Here is a 26,723-nt window from a genome sequence, read left to right as displayed (position 1 = left end):
ATATTTGTTATTAACAATTCGACTGAACCACCTTTACGTGACCTACGATTCGCCCGCTATCCTGTCAATGTATTATTTGCAAGGTCAACGCTCTAGATTAAACACATATTTTTTTCAGGAAATAAGTGTATGATTTAAAAATATGTATTCAAATATAATACTCACTATATATATATTGTAGTAATATCCATATTTTTAAAACTGTATTGATCTTAGTTTACGTTTAGTTAGCGCCCATATTTGCGTGCATAAAAAAACGATTGACGTGTGACCTCACATTTTTACTGACGTCACTCACTAATGCATAAAAATAAGCATGCAGACGACACTTCGATAGATATTTTGGGCATGATCGCCATAAATTACGAAAACTACAAATGTTTTAATTGTCATACGGGTCATGTGTTTTTGACCTATTTTGGTTCCTGTGTAGAAAAGCTATTTTTTAAGGTAACAAATAATTGGATATACATAAAAATTTCGTAGCTATTTGACTGTCTACACATCTTACAGACTTAGAACGTAAACAAACGGTAGGTACTTTAAAAAGAGGTGAAATGACACGACTTAATAGAGACAACGACTCAACAGGGGTGAGAGTATAACACGTTTATAATGTTTGAATGACGTCAGTCTTTGAATGACGTTGCATACAAGAACAACTGCTTCCGTGTTTAGAACACTTTCAATGTAAAATTGTTATTTATTTCACCGTGCTTGAAGAAAGAACGATTTTCAAAAAGTATCATTTGTTAAAACGTTGTCCACCACTGCAAACACATAGATCTTCAAACTAAATCAGTATAAGAAAATTAACTTACTATTTTCAAGTCTTGATCCAGTCGATTTCTAACAGTGACAAAATCTCTCACAATGATCCAAACGAATCTTCTTCTAACAATGACGAAATATCTCAAACGAATAACAATGACGTAGTAGATGTGGTCGTTTTCGGCGAGCGAATGATAATGAAACCGTATCTAGCCTTTTTATACTCTTTCGTGTTAGTCTAAGTAGGTCAGGGGCCGGTCTAAGTAGGTCAGGGGCCGGTCTAAGTAGGTCAGGGGCCGGGGTCAGTAGGACGTTGCACACGGCACAGTAGGCCAGTCTAAGTAGGTCACGGTCAGTCTAAGTAGGTCAGGGCCAGTAGGACGTTGCACACGGTACAGTAGTCCGTGACGTCATCAAGGTCAAGGCCAGTCTAAGTAGGTCAGGGCCACGGAAAGTAGGTCATGGGGCTATACAGGACGAGGTCACGGCACAAGGCCGTGACGTCATCAAGGTCAAGGTCACGGAAAGTAGGTCATGGCGCTATATAGGACGAGGTCACGTGACGTCATCAAGGTCACGGAAAGTAGGTCATGGATCTATATAGGACGAGGTCACGGCACAGTAGTCCGTGACGTCATCAAGGTCAAGGTCACGGAAAGTAGGTCATGGCCCCAGGAAGGCCCTGATACTACTAACGTTATTATTATGTACCTGAATCTTGGCGCCATCGGGCATGATTAAAAATGCATGTAAATTAACAGCAACTGGGTCATTGAACTCTGTCGACTGTTCATAACACGTGCATTGCAGGGACCACTATGGCACAGTATGGATGTCTTATTTATTACACTTCTACTGGTCACTTGAAGTGTTATGGTCGGTCTGATATTTGTAGAGATACATATATAAAGAGAGATCATTCCGATAGTTTAATAACATTTTCTCTGTAATTTATTTTGACAAAATATACTTCCATTTTCTGGTGCCAAGTAGCCTAACACAAAAGAAAAAAAACTATACAGATTTACTTGGATTTGAAAGGAGGGCATTCGGTCTTGGTGACAAGATTTCCTAATACAAATTATGCCTTTATTAAATAAAATTATTTTAATTGTATATCGCATTAAATATATTCTGACACTTTGATGTAATATAATTAAAATATAAAGAATGAACTGGCACATCACTGCGGAAGGACTATGCTGTATACAGAAAGTGTCATCTCCTTACAAACCCATTGTTCTTGATTGTGCATGAGTCATTCGCGTGTTAACTGTTACATCACTTTCAGTCGATGAATACCACTGGTATAAATGAATCTTACAGCATATTGGCAAACGAAACAAATAACAAATTCATCATTCAGATGTAACTTGTTAAACTTGTGCCGAATTCTTTTGTTCTTTGTACAATAAAATATGTTTGCAACATCATTCAGATTTTTCCACTGCATTTTTTTTGCCATGGTAATTTTCTTAATTACAGGGGTTGCTGTTTGTTCGTCTTCTATAAAAAAAAATTATAGTTTTTTTTGGCTTAATGACACCACTAGAGCACATTGATTTTGGTTTTCTACAATACAATTTCAAGCCTTGTAAAGTTTCTTTTGGGGGTCAGTATATTTCCTGGTATCTGTAAACATTTACTTACCACTCTGTTTTCCAAATCAATTTTGTTGCCAATGACTACAAATGGGAAGTTTTCTGGGTCGCGTGGGCTGGCTTGAATGAGGAACTCGTCTCTCCAGCTATCCAGTGACTTGAATGTGTTGGGCATGGTCACGTCGAACACTAACACACAGCAGTCCGCACCGCGGTAGAACGCCACGCCCAAACTCTGGAACCTCTCTTGACCAGCAGTGTCCCAGATCTGAGGTAGACAATCAAATATTTGTTGTGCACGGCTCAACACATTTAGCAGTTATGGGTCTTAACACATGTTATATGCAATTCTTGGACTACACAGTAAGACGAGAAATTATTTACTGATTAGCAGCGAGGGGTCTTTTATATGCACTTTTCCCACAGATAGGACAGCAGGTACCAAGGCCTTTGATATACCAGGCACAGGGTACTAGTTCTCAATCCAGTTTTCAAAATAAGCACTTGTCCGTTTGTCCTGACAAGTGATAATCTGCTCGGACAAACAAAATGTACCTTAGTGGTTGTCCAGTGGACAAGTGAAAATTTTCAATGAAGTTTCATTCTGAGTAATGAAAAACATTGTCCTTGTACTTGAATAAAACAAACTATTTATTTGGACAAATAAAAAATATTGTTGGACAAGTAGATTTTAGATGTATTTGTCTGGTGGACTAGTGAAAATTTTACTGCAATCTAATGCCAATAAAGTTAATTTTAACAAGAAAGAAAGACTGTTGATCCACTGTTAAAATCAATAATCCATGATTAGACCAAAGCAACCTTAGCAATTCATGGAACTGGGCCTTTAAAGATACCAGGATATTCTTTTTATGATGAATAAGAAACAAAACAAAACACAACAAACAAACAAACGAACAATACCTGCATCGTCACAAGTCTGTCATCAACCATAACTTCTTTTGTTAAAAAATCTGCACCTATTGTTGCTTTGTACTGGTTACTGAACTTTTTGTTTACATACTGGTTCATCAGTGACGTCTTTCCAACACTGAAAGCAGTCAAACAGCAAAATCAAATAGCAAGTAATTCAAGAATGTTTACAGTCAGGCTTACAACTGATGAAGCCAGGTCTGTAGAAAGTACTTGCCCGCTTGCCAAACGAAAGTAAAAATTCTGATAGACGAGTTAAAAACTGCAACTACCAGTCTGACGGTATATCAGTCTTTTGATTTTGTTTTCCACATATTGATCACTTACTAAGTGTTCTTAATTGTGTTTTGTCAATATATCTATATATATACACTTGAATCCCAATGGCTCAACAATGTGCAAGTGTAACTCGGGACATTATTTTTGGTTCGAGTGTTGCGGTGTATACGACGCAATGAGATTCTACTGTAAATCATTTTAAGTGAAGACACTGTATATTATAATATTGTTAATAATATATTGTTCTATACACTGGCAGACTACTGTCCGTCCCATGCTCCTACAAAAATGTGGGGTTTTTAAAAAATAATTTCAGTTTGGTTTGAAGTACCATATTTCCCCATGTATTATGCACTCCCCCCCCCCCCCCCCCCCCCCCAAAAAAAAATACAGGTTAAAAATGGGGGTGCGTATTATACATAACAATAAAAAACAAAAATTTATCTTTAGTGTTAATAGTGTTAAATTACGTTACGGTAACTATCGTAAGCTACTGAAGTTTTTCCACACCACGGCTTGTTTTCTTTGATGTCGGGTGTGCCGACTGATGAGGGGTTTTTTTTTCAGTGTGAAAAAAAGTGTCCAATATGAAATAGCGGAGCTGGGTTCTGTAAAATATAGTAGGATGCGGGAAAATAAAGAGGGCTGGAAAAACATAAAGGGGGCGGCAAAACACGAAAGCGTGGCGGCAAAATGCAATACATTGAGCAGCGAGAACACTTGTAACAACAGAAACAAAACTAAATATAAAACCATTCGACCCTTTGTCCGCCCCAAGTAACAGGTTACAACATGCCCATTACGAACCAAAGAATGAAACGATATCGTTCGACAGTAGGCCCACGACACCAACAAAATATGAAATTAGGAGCCTACTCCATAGTGGATACAGGAATCTGAATAAAGTAGGGTTGGGTGCAATATGTAACAGATATTTGAAAAACATTGGTGCGAAATGTTGTAGTTCGCTAAATTTCATATCTCTCACTAATTAGTATTACATTCATGTTTGGGATCTGTAGAGTTATTTAAAAAATTTAAATTGGAATATATCGCTTTAAAAAAAAAATTGTAAATCGGAATATATAACTTAAAATACTGGGTAAAAATAAAATGAAAAAAGTACCGATTCCAAATAAATTGATTTCATTGAAATTGGGCGGAAAATAACCTAGAATAAGGTAATAATGTTGAAATTTCATTTTGATGCTGTCTACTTTGATTTTGAAAACGTGACGTCATTAATGCTGTATTTTTACAAGATATAATTAAGATTAACCCCAAATACCTGAGATTTAGTTTTGTAAGGTTATTACCTGTTATTTACCAAAAAATAAGACAAGTTGTAGTTTCTTCCATGTGACGGCTCATATTGTGTGTTTGTTCCCCCCCCCCCCCCCCCCCCCCCCCCCCCCCCCCCCCCCCCCCCCCCTTTTGGCACCTTCCTACGCCCGTGAGATATACATCGATACCCAGCTGTAAATGACCATGGAAATGTTTTATTATTAAATGTGTTCATCTGAATTGATTTGTTCTTTATTTGTCTTTTGATAATTATCAAAGTCGTAGATGAAGATTCCAAAATATTTGTGCAGACCCCTTTCAGGATCTCATCCATTTTATCAACCCACAACCGATCCAAAGGGAATATGGTGTTATAGACATAAATATCACTTTATCAGGGATACATTAGTTGATATACTCAAGTGATAAAAAACTAATAGGCCTAACAGTAAATCACCCAACTACATGTATCACTAGCCACCACTGCAATAGTAACGGGGGTGGGACGTAGCCCAGTGGTAATGTTCGCTTGATGCGCGGTCGGTCTGTGATCGATCCCCGTCGGTGGACTATTTCTCGCTCCAGCCAGCGCACTACGACTGGTATATCAAAGGCCGTGGTATGTGTTATCCTGTCTGTGGGATGGTGCAAATAAAGATCCCTTGCTGTTAATCGAAAGAGTAGCCCATAAAGTGGCGACAGCGGGTTTCCTCTCAATATCCGTGTGGTTCTTAACCATATCTCCGTAAATAAAATGTGTTGAGCGTGTCGTTAAATAAAACATTTCCTTCCTTCCTTCCAAAAGTAACGGATAACAAATAAAACATTTCCTTCCTTCCTTCCAAAAGTAACGGATAACAAATAAAACATTTCCTTCCTTCCTTCCAAAAGTAACGGATAACAAATAAAACTAAAAATAGTTGCAACTAATTGCATAAGATGTATACAGCACAAGGTTAACAATTACAGTAACATCTATACATTTCATCAAAGTTTGTATAATAAAATACGACACGATTTTGACCAACAGCCATTTACTGTTTGACAATAATTACTGAAGTATAAAACAAAACAAAAAGTGTCTTAACGATACCAATAGAGCACACTGATTTAAATCAGAGATAGAATGTCCAACCATATTGTAATTTCAACATAAAGTTTTAGAGAGGAAACCCGCTACATTTTTCCATTAATAGCAAGGAATCTTTTATATGCACCAACCCACAGACATGATAGCATATACTATGGCCTTTGGTATACCAGTCGTGGTGCACTGGCTGGAACGAGAAATAGCCCAAAGGGTCCACCAACGGGGATCGATCCTATACCAATCCCACATCAAGCAAGCGCTTTACCACTGGGCTACCCCCGCCCCCCTACCACAAACAAAAGAAGACAATAAAAACAAAGGAGAATGAAACCGATTTGATTGCTTTATTGTTTTTTTCTCGTACATGTACACATATTTATATTCATCTATACAAGAAAGAAGTAAATAGAAGAAAATGACAAAATTATCTATGCAATTTACAACTGTGTGATCACAAATGCACAAGGTGTCACCTACTGTTGTCTCACATGGAAACAATTTCAACAATAGTAAAATATTAGTAAAAATGTAATTCAGGAATTTTTAGGCCCTAAGCATGAATGACAAAAAAAACAAAGGAGAAAATAGACGACTTTATAGAAATGAATACACCACATTATACTTCTTATCACATACCTTTATTGGCAAGCATTACATGCACATTATGTGTTAAAAAAACCCATCACTGCCCCACTCACTCCTAACTTTCGATTTGGTTATATGCATAGGTTTTTTTCTGGGGTTTTATAAATTCAGGCAAATACAAATTTATACTACTGAAGAGTAAGTTAACTACAAAATCAAATGGCAATTTTGTTTTTTTTAGAAAAGTTAATAAATAAATTTCATACCTTTGAGAATTGAAAATTTGCCTAACCCATTTATAGGTTACACAAAAAAGGTTTTCAAGTAATCCATTTTTTTTTTACATAACCCATTATGTCCAAATAAATGGTGTTCCAAATTTTGCATGCACCAGAAATAGGTTACACAGAATTGATTTAGTTTTAGGCTTGAATTTAGAACACTCCAATAAAAATCATTTCAACAAAATAAACAATCTTTAAAACATTGTCAGTAATTAAATTAATATATTCAATAAGCCCATATTATAAAGTTGTCTAACTAGTAACATGCTTAATTTATACAACATAGCATACAGGCAATGCTTGCTCATATGTCTGTATGTTCAATTGCACACCACGGTTATATATGTATGTATATATACAACTGAAAACTTAATAGAACAATGTATTTCTACAGCCTACATGATTTAGAATATTTAACAAACCGTTTTTCCCTTCATCAACTTCAACATCACTAGAATGATTCAGAATTTATAACAATTATTGTTTTTGTAACAGCAGTAACTTGACAAATGTACATTTCATCTGCATTTCCGTTTCTGTTACATATGTACTTATCCTCCATGTTATGAAAAAACAAATATATATGATTTTTTTTTTAAATCACAAGTATCCAACACACAAAAATATTTTTTTTTAAACTAAGTTCGGTGGATGAGCAATTCACAAAGATTGGCCAACACCGCTTTTGCAGATCTGTTGTAATATTCTGCTATAATCCCTCAATCTGTTTGAAAAACTGTACTAAAAATATATATTATGATAGTTACATGTTTCAATGGTAGTGAAATCAGAAAAGGATTAAAATTCTTCCATCAGAGTCTGGATATTTATCACAAAGCCTATTATTGGCTTATAGAGCACTAGATTAGACTTTGAAATAGAAATTATTTTTTGAGTAATAATATCTGTCCCAAAGCATATCAACTATTTTCACAGTACCACCACTAAATACAGATTTACAAATTCGAGGACTTGTGCATTGCAAAAAATAAAACAAAATAGATTATACGTTTTTTAATTTGTATGGCACAATGACTCAGAATTATATACCGTGAACCAGTCCCCCACACCCCTTCCCTCCCCAACATAACTAGACCATCCCATTCAAACAGAACCAATTGTAATTTACAAACATTCACATGGTTCTATATAAGTGTCACATTCATTTGGTTCGATAGAAGTGACTCTTAATAAGTTTTATAAGTATCCACTCTTTTAAAAATAATAATCACGTTTTAAATACTTAAATATGTATTACATGCAAAATAAATCCATCTAAATATAGAAATATTTCTGCTTTCACTATTTATAAAACATCTACATGGCCACATTGCTGGAACTAGTTCAGAAATATCCCTGAACATTAATTTTAGTAAAACAAACCCTGCATGGTTTAACTGTAATCAATCTCAATCAATTTAATATTTACCCGCAGTCCACACGTGCAAACCACTGTTATGCTTTGACTGTAGATATTGCAATACAAAGCAGGTAAAAAAAAAAATGTTTCAAAAGTAGAGCATTATGTCACTTGAATGTTGCACAAGAGAACAGCCTGACATACAAAATAGGAAAAGCTCTTCGGAATATAACAAGTGCTATGTACCTTTGGACACTTTTTACACAAACTGTGGCTGGACTGCGAATTATTCCTTCCACAGTGTCAGTTCTTTGCAACCGAGTCCACAGTTTTACTGGTCTAAAAGTCAAAATGACAACATTAACAGCCACACCCTTCTTTCGGTTTGTTCTGTTCGTTTTTCAACACAATCTGGTCTGGAAATTCATTGTACAATTCTACTTCTGTTTCCTGTGCTAGTGCGTTCTTAGCTACTGTTTGGAAAGCTTGTTCCACGTTGATTGCCTCCTTGGCACTCGTCTCGAAGTAGGGTATATCGCCTTTACTGTGACACCAGCCTTGAGCTCGCTTCGCTGAAACCTGGCAAAATCAGACAGGGAAAGAAGAGTGAATAACTTTATCATTGTTAAAAAGTTTGTTTTGTTTTACGTACAGCTGGGCGGTATTGAAATTTGAGGTCCAGTATCGATATTGGTATTTTTGGGGTGATTTACCTCTGTATTGGCAGGGTTTGAACTTAAGAATTTGTCCCCTACGGCAATATTTAAAAGAACTGCCATGGGTGAAACAGCCCACCGATGGCAACTTTGAGCCTGCCTATGACAATTTTTTTTAAAAAGTGACATTTGCAGAAAATAAATATGACTAAAAGATTATTTTGCTGTATGTAGACTTATTTCAAATGTGAAGATGTTAAATATTGGCAGATTATGTATACCAGGTGTATATATTTTGCCATAATTGAGGAGTTTTACCGACGGCACAAAAGTGCCATCGGTAATGCTCTCTACCTACAGCAATTTATATGTCAGCGACGGCAATTGCCGTCGTTCAAGTCCTGTATCAGTACAGTATTTGTATTTTCTGTATACTCGACTTTAAATGCATACCTGAGTTAAGGCTCACCCACTAATTTCATCTAAATAAAATAAAATTTCATACATAAGGCTCTCGTCTGATTTATACCCAACCCATTTTGCATTTGTCAGATATCTTGTTAGTGCTTTACTAAATGGCTGAAAACTATTTTCAATACCAATATTTCTGGATTTTGAAATCGTTATTGACATGACATGGTATATATGGTATACTGCCCAACTCTAGTTTTATGACACCACTAGAGCACATTGATTTATTCATCATCAGCTATTGGATGTCAAACATTTAATAATTTTTATATATAGTATTGGAGAGGAAACCCAATATATTTTTTTCATTGGCAGCAAGGGATCTTTTATATACACCATCCCACAATCAGGATAGCACATACTACAGCCTTTGATATACCAGTCGTGGTGAACTATCACTGTACCATATTCAGGGTTCAAGCAAATGTTTGCCAAAGTCTCAAATATGATAGATGAAACTGGCTTTGGTGAATACAGTTTATAATAAATTTGCGAAATACAACAAACTATTCCCCCCTCTTTTTTCACTTTTATTTGATACTATTTTATTATCCCAAATAACATGCACCAATTTTAAAGACAACACAATTCATTACTTGATCTACTTAAAAAAAAAAAAAGTGCTTGAACATTTTAACTGCTAACACCGCCTTTAATGCTTAAAAATAATGTCAAAAACTGACACATACTTTTGGAAATAAGATTAGAAACATTATCATTGTGTGACACCAAGCACAAACAACAGACATGAAAGAAATTCAACTAACGATATATTTAATGAAATATGAAAAATTAAAAACCAAAATTCCCACTAAGCTAAATGAAAGCAATTCAATCTGCATTTTATAAAGAAACATATCTCTCTCAAAATGTTGCAAATCACAACTTACTGAACAAAATATACAGGATAATTGGATAAATATTGTTGTTAATCGAAAAAGAACCAATTTAGAAACCATCTTACAAACACTTTGCCTGTATCATGAAGTGCACTGTGACATTTACATACATGTTGAACTTCCATCATACTTTCATATCCCACCATACCATTTCAACCCATGCAATTGCCACGGAAATTGGCAATACTGTGGAGATTGCCGCAGAGTTTTTCGCTATCTGCAGCATATTTTTGCTGTGGACTATATTGGATTCTTTTTCAAAATGTATTTTTTCCTTAATGTTAAAAATAAAATATATTTTGTGAAACTGAAAACAGATTAAAAGTAAACATTATAACAGTAACTGCAACGTTATTATTATGTACCTGAATCTTGGCGCCATCGGGCATGATTAAAAATGCATGTAAATTAACAGCAACTGGGTCATTGAACTCTGTCGACTGTTCATAACACGTGCATTGCAGGGACCACTATGGCACAGTATGGATGTCTTATTTATTACACTTCTACTGGTCACTTGAAGTGTTATGGTCGGTCTGATATTTGTAGAGATACATATATAAAGAGAGATCATTCTGATAGTTTAATAACATTTTCTCTGTAATTTATTTTGACAAAATATACTTCCATTTTCTGGTGCCAAGTAGCCTAACACAAAAGAAAAAAAACTATACAGATTTACTTGGATTTGAAAGGAGGGCATTCGGTCTTGGTGACAAGATTTCCTAATACAAATTATGCCTTTATTAAATAAAATTATTTTAATTGTATATCGCATTAAATATATTCTGACACTTTGATGTAATATAATTAAAATATAAAGAATGAACTGGCACATCACTGCGGAAGGACTATGCTGTATACAGAAAGTGTCATCTCCTTACAACCCCATTGTTCTTGATTGTGCATGAGTCATTCGCATGTTAACTGTTACATCACTTTCAGTCGATGAATACCACTGGTATAAATGAATCTTACAGCATATTGGCAAACGAAACAAATAACAAATTCATCATTCAGATGTAAGTTGTTAAACTTGTGCCGAATTCTTTTGTTCTTTGTACAATAAAATATGTTTGCAACATCATTCAGATTTTTCCACTGCATTTTTTTTGCCATGGTAATTTTCTTAATTACAGGGGTTGCTGTTTGTTCGTCTTCTATAAAAAAAAATTATAGTTTTTTTTGCTTAATGACACCACTAGAGCACATTGATTTTGGTTTTCTACAATACAATTTCAAGCCTTGTAAAGTTTCTTTTTGGGGTCAGTATATTTCCTGGTATCTGTAAACATTCACTTACCACTCTGTTTTCCAAATCAATTTTGTTGCCAATGACTACAAATGGGAAGTTTTCTGGGTCGCGGGGGCTGGCTTGAATGAGGAACTCGTCTCTCCAGCTATCCAGTGACTTGAATGTGTTGGGCATGGTCACGTCGAACACTAACACACAGCAGTCCGCACCGCGGTAGAACGCCACGCCCAAACTCTGGAACCTCTCTTGACCAGCAGTGTCCCAGATCTGAGGTAAACAATCAAATATTTGTTTAGCACATTTTAGCAGTTATGGGTCTTAACACATGTTATATGCAATTCTTGGACTACACAGTAAGACGAGAAATTATTTACTGATTAGCAGCGAGGGGTCTTTTATATGCACTTTTCCCACAGATAGGACAGCAGGTACCAAGGCCTTTGATATACCAGGCACAGGGTACTAGTTTTCAATCCAGTTTTCAAAATAAGCACTTGTCCGTTTGTCCTGACAAGTGAAAATCTGCTCGGACAAACAAAATGTACCTTGGTGGTTGTCCAGTGGACAAGTGAAAATTTTCAATGAAGTTTCATTCTGAGTAATGAAAAACATTGTCCTTGTACTTGAATAAAACAAACTATTTATTTGGACAAATAAAAATATTGTTGGACAAGTAGATTTTAGATGTATTTGTCTGGTGGACTAGTGAAAATTTTTCCTTGTTTCTATCACTGCAATCTAATGCCAATAAAGTTAATTTTAACAAGAAAGAAAGACTGTTGATCCACTGTTAAAACCAATAATCCATGATTAGACCAAAGCAACCTTAGCAATTCATGGAACTGGGCCTTTAAAGATACCAGGATATTCTTTTTATGATGAATAAGAAACAAAACAAAACACAACAAACAAACAAACAAACGAACAATACCTGCATCGTCACAAGTCTGTCATCAACCATAACTTCTTTTGTTAAAAAATCTGCACCTATTGTTGCTTTGTACTGGTTACTGAACTTTTTGTTTACATACTGGTTCATCAGTGACGTCTTTCCAACACTGAAAGCAGTCAAACAGCAAAATCAAATAGCAAGTAATTCAAGAATGTTTACAGTCAGGCTTACAACTGATGAAGCCAGGTCTGTAGAAAGTACTTGCCCGCTTGCCAAACGAAAGTAAAAATTCTGATAGACGAGTTAAAAACTGCAACTACCAGTCTGACGGTATATCAGTCTTTTGATTTTGTTTTCCACATATTGATCACTTACTAAGTGTTCTTAATAGTGTTTTGTCAATATATCTATATATATACACTTGAATCCCAATGGCTCAACAATGTGCAAGTGTAACTCGGGACATTGTTTTTGGTTCGAGTGTTGCGGTGTATTCGACGCAATGAGATTCTACTGTAAATCATTTTAAGTAAAGACACTGTATATTATAATATTGTTAATAATATATTGTTCTATACACTGGCAGACTACTGTCCGTCCCATGCTCCTACAAAAATGTGGGGTTTTTAAAAAATAATTTCAGTTTGGTTTGAAGTACCATATTTCCCCATGTATTATGCACCTCCCCCCCACCCCAAAATACAGGTTAAAAATGGGGGTGCGTATTATACATAACAATAAAAAAACAAAAATTTATCTTTTAAAAATGTCCAGCGATCACCCATAAAAAAAATTGTCGATTGGTATTTTACAGGTTATTGACAATGTTCATTACAATGAAATGCCAAAACTCTCTTAAAAATCGCTTTTTACTTGTGATGGTTGTAATAAATATAAAATAATGTACAAAAGCATCCATACCTCACCAAAAAGTGCACAAAAATAGACCGTAAATATTTTTTACATTTCCATGAGATGTAATTCGGCCATTTCTGTCAAACCGGAAATATATGACACTACTATAAAATTAGAAACCTCAGCATTCACGTTAGACACAAGAACCAAATGTAATATGCAATGTTTTTGTTTTCATTTATTTATTAGTCATTTACAGTGTATAGGTATATACTTTTGTCTTTAGTTAATTTTGGTGACAGGTGGAAAACGGTACATCTTATATTCACCGTTGATTTTGTGGTTTAAAAAAGCGGTGACCATTATATTGTGGTTCATGGTTTTTTTCTTGGAAGAAACGTTCAAAGTGGTGGGTGCACATTATACACCGGTGCGCATAATACATGGGAAAATACGGTAAAAAGAAAAGTAAAATTGTTTTTGAACCTGGCCCCCATTTTTGTGTCAAATTTAGAAGACAATCGGCTCAGAAATAAATAACTTGTAGTAAATTACTGGCGTTCCCTGTGGGACAGACTCTAGTAGCAATTCCGGCAGGCTAGTAAATTTTAGTTGATTCTGGTCTGGCGGGCTAGTTAAATATTTTCCATTTCTGCACACCTGTGAAGCTGATGAATATATCTTAAAATAAATCTTCTAGAAAAGCTAATTCAACAAATATAAATGTGGCCATGTATAAATGTGACCATGTATAAATGTGACCATGTATAAATAGTACCTTTCAGTAAATATTAAAGATTAACAGCCAACTAACCCCATCACATACAAATGTTTTATACATTTATTATCTAACGACCACCAATTTTTTTCTTCTACTACACTTGGTACAAACAACATTCTATTTAGTTAGCTGAAAATGTATCCTTACTTAGGTGTACATCTTTTAAGTTGTAATCAATTTCAATTCTCCTAAAAAGCATAAACACCTCATTGCCTCCCATATTGTTTTGGGGTTTTTTTTTGGGGTGGGGTGGGGGCAGGGGTAAAGAATGATCACAAACTAATTTTTTAATATATGACCCTATGCACACATTACTGTATAATTTTCTTAGGAAGGAAGGTAAAGAAATATTTTATTTAACGACACACTCAACACATTTTATTTACGGTCATATGGCGTCAGATATATGGTTATGGACCACACAAATTGAGAGAGGAAACCTGCTGTCGCCATTTCATGAGCTACTCTTTTCGATTAGCAGCAAGGGACCTTTTATATGCACCATCCCACAGACAAGATAGTACATACAGAAGCCTTTGTTACACCAGTTGTGGAGCACTGGCTGGAACGAGAAATACCCCCAATGGGTCCACCGATGGGGATCGATCCTAGACTAATCATGCATCAAGCAAATGCTTTACCACTGGGCTACATTCCGCTGTAATTTTCTTAGGTTTCTTTGTGACATCATGTTGAGAATATTATATACATGGGACCCATGTTACTTCACTTTTGTAGGGCAGGGCTGGAATTCAACAACAGTAGTTGTAATATGAATTGCCTGGCAGTTTTTGCTGCTGTATAAAAATTAAAACTGTTGGCTGAATGGATATTTTGAGGTTTTTATATTCGTTTTAAAAGTTACTGGTTTAAAATTGCTGTAGGCAGGCTCAAAATTGCCATTGTTGAGTGTTTTGCCTATGACAAAACCACTTCAAAAGTGTCATAAGAGTCCTGTAAGAGTTGAAACCTCAAAGTGTTCTCTATATAAATGTAAAAGTAAGTAAAACAACATACCCACTGTCACCCAAGATGATCACCTTGAGAAGAACCTTCTTCCGAGATGCCATTTTCACCTCTGTGTATTACGGTCACCTGTAAAAACAAGACAATAGAGGTATTTCGCATTCCTATTGCGCATGCGCGCGAAGAGTAACGTCCCTTGATAAAATAGACTGAAACTAGTCTATTTACAAATTGGGGGGCGTGACAGACGGGTTGTTATGGGCGACTTGAGTAGCTTCGTAGGAGACTTTTAAACTTTGGCAACTAACATGTACATATTTCGAATTAGATGGTATAATGGCCGTAGAAAACGGTCCGCTGAAATTTACAGCGGAATGGTTCAAATTAAAAAACAGTGCAACAACTTGGACAAAATCTCTGCGACTCGTACCCGAGGGTTTTGGTAACGCCAGATTAAAAGACTATCTCGTAAAAAGTATAAACAAAACATTTGACAGATTCCATAGGTTATGGCATCGATCGATATATATATATTTGAGAGAGAGAGAGAGAGAGAGAGAGAGAGAGAGAGAGAGAGAGAGAGAGAGAGAGAGAGAGAGAATACACACACACACATATATATATATACAGTCAAACCTGTCTAAAGCGGCCACACAAGGGAGTAGATAAACGTGGCCGATTAAGACAGGTGGCCGCTGAGTACAGGTTGCCACATATATAGTCTTTAAAACATTTGTTGTTTCTTGTTTTACCGTCTGTACTGCTAATTAACGGATTTGTGCTTCATAGTTGACTATAAATCAACTTTTGACATGTTGTCTCCTTCAGAAGTAATGCAAATAGACTATATTAAATTAACCGTTCTCCACATGTTTGTTTTCTTTTTCCATTTAATTATTTAATTCCGACTTCATGCGATGTATTGTTATAGTAAGTGAATCTACAAATGTCAAGCGTAGCCTGCCCAGAGGCAATTAGATGCATGTCAGATTCATACTTCCTTAATTGATACACAGTGGAGATGTCGGGACTGAATGGGTACTAGTATTCCTGAAGGTGTGAAGATCGGTTATTTGCTGCACCTTATCGCTGTTGTTAAAATATCCCTTTTATATATAAGAGTAAAACTTTACTGTGGCCGCTTAATGCAGGTATTTTAGCGATTTGGGATCCGATTTAGGTGGCCGCTGGCCGCGTTAGACAGGTGACCGCTTATTACAGGTGCATTTACATTATAAATCGTTCTATCAAATGTGTCTGTTCTCACTTGAATAATCACATTCAAAACATATTAAAACTGAACATCAAAACTGATGAAAATAAACCATATGTAGAAAATAAACACTGAGCACATGGCTAATTTCAATGTAAACAACAGTCTGGACCAATCAGGTGACAGCATTTGGGTCACGTGACCTAATTTCCAGTTGTGTGCACACTTTTAGAACAAAACATGCCAGACAAAATCAGTAACCATCGGCATTATTAAATCCCAAATTTCAATGAAATGCATATCAAAGTCATCTTTGCTTGTTAATAAACTATTCTGATTACAATTTGAAGAATTCCAATGAGATTAACCATCATTATTTTGAGGTTGATTATCGAAGGTTTGTTGAAAAACCCGATCCTGCTGCTGGTATAAATCAATGATGTATGTAGGATTGTCTTGAAAATCCACATAAAGGTAGAAAAGAACACATATTACAGGTCTATATAAGTTTGAAAAGAGTCTTTACTCGCCTTTCCGTAAATCGGAGGCATTTTTTATTGGTTATGTATACCGAACTTTTAACAGACGATTTGTGAAACTTCTAGGAATCCTATGGAAATAAATCGAAGACGAGGCAACTGCTGAAAATGTAAACTACGTCATCAGTATAAGTGTAGATTTTCAACCTTGCGCCCACGACCCCAAAAATGCACTTGAAAGTACAGCATTTCCACTGCCCGCTGCACTGCGATCAACCCAGAAACCAGGTATTTGACCTAAGCATATGCGATGACTGGGGCAGATTCTCACATACCTATTTATTAGGCACTCGAGAGTAAGGCCCCACAAATATCTGACCTCGTACTATGTATCATAAACCATTTTAAACATATTTTAATTTTTATTAAGCCTCCCAACGTAATTTTTCCAGTTGAAAATCTTGCAAAACGCATTAATACAAAAAAAAAAAATTGTTTCTTGTGTATCCTCAAAAGCAGAATCCCCATACTGAACTTTATAGTTCATTATTTTCACAATTTTAAATGAAATTGAAACATCCAAAAGTATTTTGATCATTATTTAATTTATCATTTCTAACATATTCACCCATGGCGGAAATACACACACTGTTAACTGTCCTGACAGTTCAACTTCACAAAAAAACAATCGAAAATAGAACAAGGACCTGCTCAGCTGACAATGACAACAATCAGGTTACAATGTTTTGAAACCAATCTGAACATGTTAAAGACCAAAATAATCCTTTTCAACTTTTTTTCCGTATCAGTATTCTTATTACTCGTCTTGCAGACTTGAATAAACGTTCCTATAAAATGAAGGGCTATTCTTACTTACAGTATTAACGTACCTCTAGATCTACGCAGTTTATTTCTGTCAACAATTCATTGAAGTAAAAACACCCTCCGTGCAAAATGGCGATAAGTCTCGTGATCACTTACGTCATTTTTGTTTCCCAGTATGCCAAAATATACTACTATCTATTCCAGACAACGAATTTTTATGTTCAAATATTTATTCCATATTAATTAAATATATATATACGATTAATATATCAGACATATGATTTGTTAATTTAAATATTCAGATGACTGAATATATTCAAAATAATAGTAACGATCATTTGAATATCTTTATTTCCAACTTTATTATTTTAATCGCGCACTGATCATTATTTTTTTAAAACATTTTTAAATGTACATAATATTTAGTCTGTTTTATTCCGTTTTAAAATTAAATATTAATGCAAAATATAAATACATAATTTCCTTAGAAGACTAGTGCACTTACCTTAAGAACGTTGTGTCGTTAGTACTATATAATATTGTTTTTGTACTTCCGGTTACTCAGTCTATTTTGAACAAGTTGATTAAAGTTTAAGACCTTAGTGCTCCAAATGGCAAAAGAAACAAACGAACTTTCAAGCAACATTGATTTTACTCCATCTGTTCTTGGAACTAAGTCATAGTAGGTTATGGATATTAATGAGTTAAAACAGACAAAGCACATAACATCTGTCACGTGAATTCTTGATTTAAAAATAGTCCGTCACGTGCTATTTGTGATGATGAGTGTCGCAACTGTTAATACGACTTCGTATGATGATATCATCACAGCAAAATAATAGTTTTGAACTAACTGACGTATTAGTGCAATAAATAAACAGAGACCCCAACCCCCAACAAAAATAGTAGCCTAATAAAACACAAAAACCTAATGTCCAAGAATCCTGCATTTTAATTTTTAATCCTACTTCAATTAAAGCCTTCATACAAGAATAATTAATTCGTATAAATCGAGAACACCTATTTACTTAATCTAATTATTATACTGTTAATTATATTATCAATTTCATTTTTAGTTGGGATTCTACATACGATCGTGAATTAAAAACCTACAAAGACATTGGAGATGTTGGTGAAATATGGTAAGCCTAGATCACTTTAACAGTATTACTGGTCAGAAGCTAAAAACTATTTTTTTTTTGATGTGGTTTATTTATTTATTTTATTTTTGTGCAAATTGTTCTGTGTACACAAGGTACACACACTGTAACTACTTGGACCAGGGGTTTATTTATAAAATTTGACTTAACACCCGTTCCTTTGACTTCAGTGTCTTGTTTTTTTTTACAAAATAAAAATGGAAATTTTCAGTTTCATTTCAAAAACAACTTATTAAGCTAAGTTAGAATTTAAGAGAATAATCCTATACATGTACATACATGTATTTATTCAAATTAATATATATTTTGCATTAATACCAAATGTTATAGAGGAGGGAAGCGGTATTTGTTAAGCGTTACGTATCCTTTACAAAATATGTCTTTAGATATTATCATAAAAAATTGAAATTATTTATATCATTCAAATTGGGATGTTTATACTTAAAAATTGGGAATAGAAAATGACAGTCTTTAAAGAATGGTGGGGAATTGTGCCGATTATCAGAGTTTAGAAACAAGTGATAAAACTCTGTAGTCTGTCCATGTCTGGGGTTAATGGCTAGTGAGAGAGTTCAGTGTTGTGACCATACACCTCACTGAGCCTTTAAAAGTCACTCTTCAATGGAGATGAAATTTTTGGCTTATATTTCCATTAAAGGTTCAAGCAGGACATGAATAAGTCAATTTAAAGTGGTCATGCGAGGTCAGCATAGTGGACAGTCACCTCCCCATTGAGCTGGTAGTAGGCACACTGGTCTGAGGAACCTTAAACAACAATGTGCCTGGAGTGGTTATATCATATAATAAAGAGTATTATATGACATAACCCATAACTCCCCCTTTCCATTTAGGCGGACCATTAAAAATGTGCCAGTTTCCTTCATTCAAACTGAGGGACAGGACGTAGACCAGTGGTAAAGCATTCGCTTGCTGCGTGGTCGGTCTGGGATCGATCCCCGTCAGACCCTTAGGGCTATTTCTTGTTTCAGCCAGTGCTCCACAACTGGTGTAACAAAGACCGTGATATGTACTATCCTGTCTATGGGATGGTGCATATAAAAGATCCCTTGCTGCTAATCGAAAAGAGTATCCCATGGAGTGGCGACAGAGGGTTTCCTCTCTCAATATCTGTGTGATCCGTAACCATATGTCTGACGCCATATAACCGTAAATAAAATGTGTTGAGTGCGTCGTTAAATAAAACTTTTTTTTTTTTTTTTTTTAATCCAATGGGACATTCCAAATTCCATAGCACCAAAACCACCCCCGCCTGCTACCGAATCCGGTCTGAATGCTGGTGCTCTCTTGCACCTGCCAGTGCAGACAGTCGCCTCCCTCATCCACCCCACCCTTTCCTGTCCTGGACTGAGGAGCCATCCGAGGCCGGCACCTGTGCCTATGACAGGCGTGCACTAAAACAGCTTGCTCTGAATGTGTACGTTAAACCCTATGACTTGACCATGATTTTGTGGTGTTAAAAACAGCAGGATAACCTGATATACTTAGGATTTATGGAAATGGATAATCTAAACAATAAAATCTAAATAATGTCTGATTTCAATTATCAAAAATGGCTTTAATAGTGAATGGTATTTAAAAACTAGGGTCTGTCACTTTAAAGGCCTACAAGCAGAGTTTCTATTTTTAAAGTAGATTTGTATATTTCAGGTTTGGAGAAGACCGTCAGAATCGTGTGGTGGACTGGATAGAACAGAGTTTGTATTTTTAAAGTAGATTTGTATATTTCAGGTTTGGAGAAGACCGTCAGAATCGTGTGGTGGACTGGATAGAACAGAGTTTGTATTTTAAAGTAGATTTGTATATTTCAGGTTTGGAGAAGACAGTCAGAATCGTGTGGTGGACTGGATAGAACAGAGTTTGTATTTTTAAAGTAGATTTGTATATTTCAGGTTTGGAGAAGACCGTCAGAATCGTGTGGTGGACTGGATAGAACAGAGTTTGTATTTTTAAAGTAGATTTGTATATTTCAGGTTTGGAGAAGACAGTCAGAATCGTGTGGTGGACTGGATAGAACAGAGTTTGTATTTTTAAAGTAGATTTGTATATTTCAGGTTTGGAGAAGACCGTCAGAATCGTGTGGTGGACTGGATAGAACAGAGTTTGTATTTTTAAAGTAGATTTGTATATTTCAGGTTTGGAGAAGACCGTCAGAATCGTGTGGTGGACTGGATAGAACAGAGTTTGTATTTTTAAAGTAGATTTGTATATTTCAGGTTTGGAGAAGACCGTCAGAATCGTGTGGTGGACTGGATAGAACAGAGTTTGTATTTTTAAAGTAGATTTGTATATTTCAGGTTTGGAGAAGACCGTCAGAATCGTGTGGTGGACTGGATAGAACAGAGTTTGTATTTTAAAGTAGATTTGTATATTTCAGGTTTGGAGAAGACCGTCAGAATCGTGTGGTGGACTGGATAGAACAGAGTTTGTATTTTTAAAGTAGATTTGTATATTTCAGGTTTGGAGAAGACCGTCAGAATCGTGTGGTGGACTGGATAGAACAGAGTTTGTATTTTTAAAGTAGATTTGTATATTTCAGGTTTGGAGAAGACAGTCAGAATCGTGTTGTGGACTGGATAGAACAGAGTTTGTATTTTTAAATTAGATTTGTATATTTCAGGTTTGGAGAAGACCGTCAGAATCGTGTGGTGGACTGGATAGAACAGAGTTTGTATTTTTAAAGTAGATTTGTATATTTCAGGTTTGGAGAAGACAGTCAGAATCGTGTGGTGGACTGGATAGAACAGAGTTTGTATTTTTAAAGTAGATTTGTATATTTCAGGTTTGGAGAAGACAGTCAGAATCGTGTGGTGGACTGGATAGAACAGATTTTGTATTTTTAAAGTAGATTTGTATATTTCAGGTTTGGAGAAGATCGTCAGAATCGTGTGGTGGACTGGATAGAACAGAGTTTGTATTTTTAAATTAGATTTGTATATTTCAGGTTTGGAGAAGACCGTCAGAATCGTGTGGTGGACTGGATAGAACAAAGTTCTGTACAGATGTCAGATCCAGTTATTGACCTAGGTTGTGGAAATGGAATTATTCTTACTGAGATGGTAATGTTTTAATTGCATAAAACGGGTGGAAAGTGCTAAAAACCCTAAATTTGATAATCAACCTTGTATGGAGATGTATTTTATGGATGACTATAATTTTTTTTTTTAAATCTCCCTACGACCACTTTCATTTATTCTTAATATGTCTATCCATTAGTTCTACCACTTGCCTTCCTCACTCACTTGAAATTGCATTCATCCCTCCCTCCATCATTCATATGTCTGTCCCACTGTCTACTGATTAATTCATTTATTCATCTATTTCATCCACCTACTCATCCATCCATCCATTGATTCATTCATTCATTCATTCATCTACTCATCCATGTTTGTCCGTCCATTCATCCACCCTCTCACCCACCCATTTATCCATCCATCCACCCATGCCAACCCATCCATCCATCCATCCATCCATCCATCGTCATTCATCTATTTAGCTCGCCAACCCAAATATCCATCCATCCATCCATTAATCCATTCACATACAGAATCATATGTATATGCCGACTGACATGAAAAATATTGAGGGGAGTAATGGGGAGCAAGAGTGATAGCTCCCCTTAAACAGCAAGGTCTGTATCCACCTATACATCCTTCCATCTCACCCATCCTTCCATCTCACCCATCCATCCATCTCACCCATCCATCCATCTCACCCATCCATCATTTCATTCTACCATCCATCCATCCATCGCACCCACCCATCCATCCAGCCATCCAGCCATCTTGCCCATCCAGCCATCTTGCCCATCCATCCATCCATCCATCTCACCCATTCATCCATCTCACCCGTCCATCATTTCATTCTACCATCCATCCATCCATCGCACCCATCCATCCATCCATCCATCCATCTTGCCCATCCATCCATCCATCCATCTCACCCATTCATCCTTTCATTAATCCATTACCTATATGATTTTTTAACGATTGTGGTTTATTGCAGAGAAGACTGGGTTTTACTGACCTGACAGGTGTTGACTATTCACAGGGGGCCATTGATCTTGCAGTGCAAATTGCAAATGCCGAAGGCTTTCCCGATATTAAATATCAGGTTTGGAAACATTTTCTTTTAACAAAGGAGTCAAGCTGAAAAGTGATGTTATAAAAATAACCTCATGTCATAAAGTTTGTGCTAACTACTGTTAAGGCTGTGTCATTTCCCAAATGAAAACTGTGTTTATTGTAGTAATGTTTTAGTTCTGAGTGTAGCACAGTAGTAATGTGTTAACCTAAGGTGTGACCGGTCATATGATCAATAAATGCCACCCCCTGCCCCACCTCTTTACCTACTGGATTATTTTACAATTTCTATCATTTCTACAACTTGTGTATTACAGGCATGGATTGAAATTCATTTTGTAGGTTGGGAAGCAATCTTTTGTTTCTCAAATTTTAATTTGGAAGCAAATATTAGAAATTGAGAAGCAGTCCCGAGAAATAAGTCGTGAAATTAGATACCTTATGAAACTCATAATGTAACTTTTTTTTAAAAACAGTGTTGAAGGCTGAAGCTTTGAAAATGAGGAACTCTTGATAAATCTGGAATATTCTGAAAACATAAATGAAAACAAAAGCTGCTTGCGAAACTGATCATCAAGAAGCATATTGTGCATTTTGGTGGCATATGCTTTTTTCTTTCAACTTATTTGCGTGCTTATATCCAAATAAGGTTCAAGCATGCTGTCCTGGGCACACATCTGAGCTGTCTGTCCAGGACTGTGGGTTAGTGGTTAGTGAGAGAAAAGAGGGTGTAGTGGTCTTACACCTACCCATTGAGTCGTTAACACTTGCTCTGGGTGGGAACCGGTACTGGGTTGCGAACCCTGTACCTACCAGCCTTATGTCCAATGGCATAATCACGACACCACAGAGGCTGGTGAAGTCACATTTGCTGCCTGTTTCCTGTCAATTTAAAGCCTAGAAAGGTGGTGGTCCTATATGTGGAAACCCACTGCACGTTTCCATTACAAGTAAGGGATCTTTTATAATATTATGTACTTTCCCCACAGATAGGATAGCCCATATCATAGCATTTGATATACCAGTCGTGGGGCACTGGTTAAAATGTGGCGGGAGGGTCTGCTAAGGAGATTTGATCCTACAACTCAAGTACCCGGTACCTCAGTTGAGCGTTTTACCGACTGAGCTAGATCACACCCCTGATTAAATTAATTAATAAATGAGATTTAGTGGTGGTGTTAAAAAAAAAAAACAAAAAAACTTTAACTTAACCTTTATTTTTGCAGGTGGTAGATATACTGTCGGACATCAATACTGGGTGTCCCACTTGTTTGAGTAGACAGTACAAAGTGTGTATTGACAAGGGCACATATGACGCCATCTGCTTAATGCCGGATGGTGCCGACAAGGGCAGACAGTTCTACAAGAGAAATGTGAAATCATTACTGCAAAACGATGGACTCCTTGTGATCACTTCATGTAACTGGACAAAGGATCAGCTGGTGTTATTTTTTGAAACAGGTATCTTGTTTAGATTATCACTTTAATGTTAACATTTTAATTTAAAAAATACACTGGGAACATCATAATTTAATGAACTTATGAGCATTGTTTTGTGTTTGTCAAATGTCTTCTTTGTACAGACCTAAACACAAAGTGTTAAAACTGAAATGATTTACATGGTGATATTGTTCTTAAAAGTCAAATTATAGGATATTACTTACAAAATAATGGTGGCCAGTAAGCCAGACAAAGATGTTACTGGCCCTGGTTAAACTTCACTAGCCCTGGCTGCCTGGTTTTATAATCTAATAACATGTATATATACTGAATATCTGTCATGACTCAAACCTATTATGCTATCAACAAAAGAAATTATTCCATTTTAACCCCATTAGTTTTTTTCCTGTTAAAATTATGAATGTCTTGTGGACATTTTAGGCCCATTTTGTCAGTCTTATGTACTTGAATTACGTTTATAATGAAAATATTTGTTTCCATACATTGGTTGTATATAACTGGGTGTAGTCCAGTGGCCCTTTAACTGTATTACATTTTTCTTGGCTAATAAAGATCACTTTTAAGTAATCTGGCAACTGCTAATTCTTACAAGTAAAATTATTGTCAGTGACATCTGAAAATTATTTAAATATAAAATGGTAGCAGTTTAATATTTAATGTGGTGAAGTGAAATGATTTTAAATACAAATTATTACCAAGAATGACATTTCTCCTTTCTGGAAATAATTTTAGTTTGCCACAATGTACATTACTTTCCAGTAACGTCACAGATAAAAAAAAAAATCTTTTTTACCATCTTGGAGAATAAAAAACAAAAACATGATAAAACATGATGTACTTACCTGTACCCATTTTTTAATTTGAATGTTTTGCTTGTTTTTTCAGATTTTGAACTTTTTGATGAAATCAAAACTCCCTCTTTTCAATTTGGGGGCAAGACTGGAAACACAGTGACATCTTTAATATTCAAAAGAAAATGACAATATTTTATAGTTATTTGCAAAATAAAAGTCTGTATCAGGCTTGTTTTCAATGTTTGTGCATTGTTCTGGGCCTTGTTCCACAAAGCGATCTTTAAGTGTATATGTTAGGTGTACAGTTACAGTGATCTTGGGGCTAAGATGGCTTCATGGAACGGGGCCCTGGTCTTAAAAGAAAAAGGGATCAGGACCTACCTCACGGAGTAGAGCATTCACTGGAGGTTCTTGGAACGTAGGATGAAACCCCCCAGTGGTGGTAAATCACTTGATGGTGCACATTCGGTTGGGGCCACTGGATCCTGTGGTGGTAAATCACTTGCCCGATGCACGGTGGGTTTAGGATCAATCAATCTCAATCGATGGGGCCCACTGGATCCTGTGGTGGTAAATCACTTGCCCGATGCACAGTCGGTTTAGGATCAATCAATCTCTCAATCGATGGGGCCCACTGGATCCTGTGGTGGTAAATCACTTATCCGATGCACGGTGGGTTTAGTATCGATGGCCTACTGGATCCTGTGGTGGTAAATCACTTGCCCGATGCACAGTGGGTTTAGGATCAATCTCTCAATCAATGGGGCCGACTGGATCCTTTGGTGGTAAATCACTTGCCCGATGCACAGTGGGTTTAGGATCAATCTCTCAATCGATGGGGCCTACTGGATCCTTTGGTGGTAAATCACTTGCCCGATGCACGGTCGATTTAGGATCAATCTCTCAATCGATGGCCCACTGGATCCTTTGGTGGTAAATCACTTGCCCGATGCACAGTGGGTTTAGTATCAATCTCTCAATCGATGGGCCTACTGGATCCTATGGTGGTAAATCACTTATCCGATGCACGATCAATTTAGGATCAATCTCTCAATCAATGGCCCACTGGGCTTTCATTCATTCTAGCCACTGCACCACAACTGGTGTATCAGTCTCGGGCATATGCTATACTGCCTGTGGGATGGTGCATGTTATGAAAAGTTCCCTTGCTACCAATTATAGCCGATTTAAACAAATCGTGAAAAGATGCAACAGTTGGAAATGCTCATTGTATTTTCTCATGTAGCAGGGTTTTTGCTAGGAAGAAATTTTTGGGTATGGCACAATGGAATTATATGCAGCTGCAGTCAACAGTGGGTATAAGGGGGCCTCCCCCAAAAATTGGTTAAGTTTAGGGTTAAGAAAATTATACAGTAATGGTCAATTTTGTCGAAAGATTAACTTAAAAACATAAAATCTGTTAAAACATTTGGTTATGGTGCCATACCCGTTTTACCCTTTGGCAGAAACCCTGTGTAGGTCTTTGATATGGCAATTACAGGTCTTGCATTTGGCAAATAAAGAGGGCAAGGCCACTTGGCCTCGACACATGGAGTTCCTTTATCTTGCATTTGTGTATGATGACCAATACATAATAAGGCACAGGTAAGATTGTTTTCAGGCCATTGGAGCAATGCGGCAATTTGCAGTATGGCTGCCATTACTTTCGAGCCTTGCAGTTGGTCAAACTAATAAATTTTCTATAACAAACAACACGTGGACTAGTTTG

At 36.2% G+C, this 26,723-nt stretch overlaps 3 protein-coding genes across 5 annotated transcripts; 1 reads left to right on the top strand and 2 right to left on the bottom strand.

Annotated features, from left to right (window-relative positions):
• Positions 1-2,328: 2,328 nt before the first annotated feature.
• LOC121368827 (ras-related protein Rab-7a-like) lies at positions 2,329-3,434 on the bottom strand (the record flags this gene model as incomplete). Its single annotated transcript, XM_041493573.1, has 2 exons — positions 2,329-2,640; positions 3,297-3,434. Coding segments are annotated over 2 exons (435 nt in total), but the record flags the coding sequence as incomplete, so codon positions are not given.
• A 2,854-nt stretch (positions 3,435-6,288) lies between these two features.
• Positions 6,289-18,006, bottom strand: LOC121369037 (ras-related protein Rab-7a). 3 transcript variants are annotated; one of them, XM_041493852.1, is made up of 5 exons: positions 17,985-18,006; positions 15,014-15,091; positions 12,400-12,526; positions 11,517-11,735; positions 6,289-8,766 (listed from the first exon to the last, which is right to left on the bottom strand). In XM_041493852.1, exons 2-5 carry the CDS (start codon positions 15,064-15,066, stop codon positions 8,548-8,550), a joined length of 618 nt encoding a protein of 205 aa, XP_041349786.1. In that variant the 5' UTR covers positions 15,067-15,091; positions 17,985-18,006; the 3' UTR covers positions 6,289-8,547. The 3 variants fall into 3 exon arrangements, with proteins under 3 accessions (XP_041349786.1, XP_041349785.1, XP_041349784.1); XM_041493851.1 differs by lacking the exon at positions 17,985-18,006 and adding an exon at positions 17,532-17,645; XM_041493850.1 differs by lacking the exon at positions 17,985-18,006 and adding an exon at positions 17,545-17,645.
• Positions 18,007-18,010: 4 nt separating this feature from the next.
• LOC121369036 (EEF1A lysine methyltransferase 2-like) lies at positions 18,011-25,222 on the top strand. Its single transcript, XM_041493849.1, has 6 exons — positions 18,011-18,161; positions 18,556-18,621; positions 21,602-21,716; positions 22,663-22,770; positions 23,966-24,200; positions 25,086-25,222. The coding sequence occupies exons 1-6, from the start codon at positions 18,091-18,093 to the stop codon at positions 25,178-25,180; spliced, it is 690 nt and encodes a 229-aa protein (XP_041349783.1). The 5' UTR covers positions 18,011-18,090; the 3' UTR covers positions 25,181-25,222.
• The last annotated feature ends 1,501 nt before the right edge of the window (positions 25,223-26,723 follow it).

Source organism: Gigantopelta aegis, chromosome 3 (genome assembly GCF_016097555.1).
Source record: "Gigantopelta aegis isolate Gae_Host chromosome 3, Gae_host_genome, whole genome shotgun sequence".
Taxonomy (NCBI): Eukaryota; Metazoa; Mollusca; class Gastropoda; order Neomphalida; family Peltospiridae; genus Gigantopelta; species Gigantopelta aegis.
This window is presented reverse-complemented; position numbering and strand designations above follow the sequence as displayed.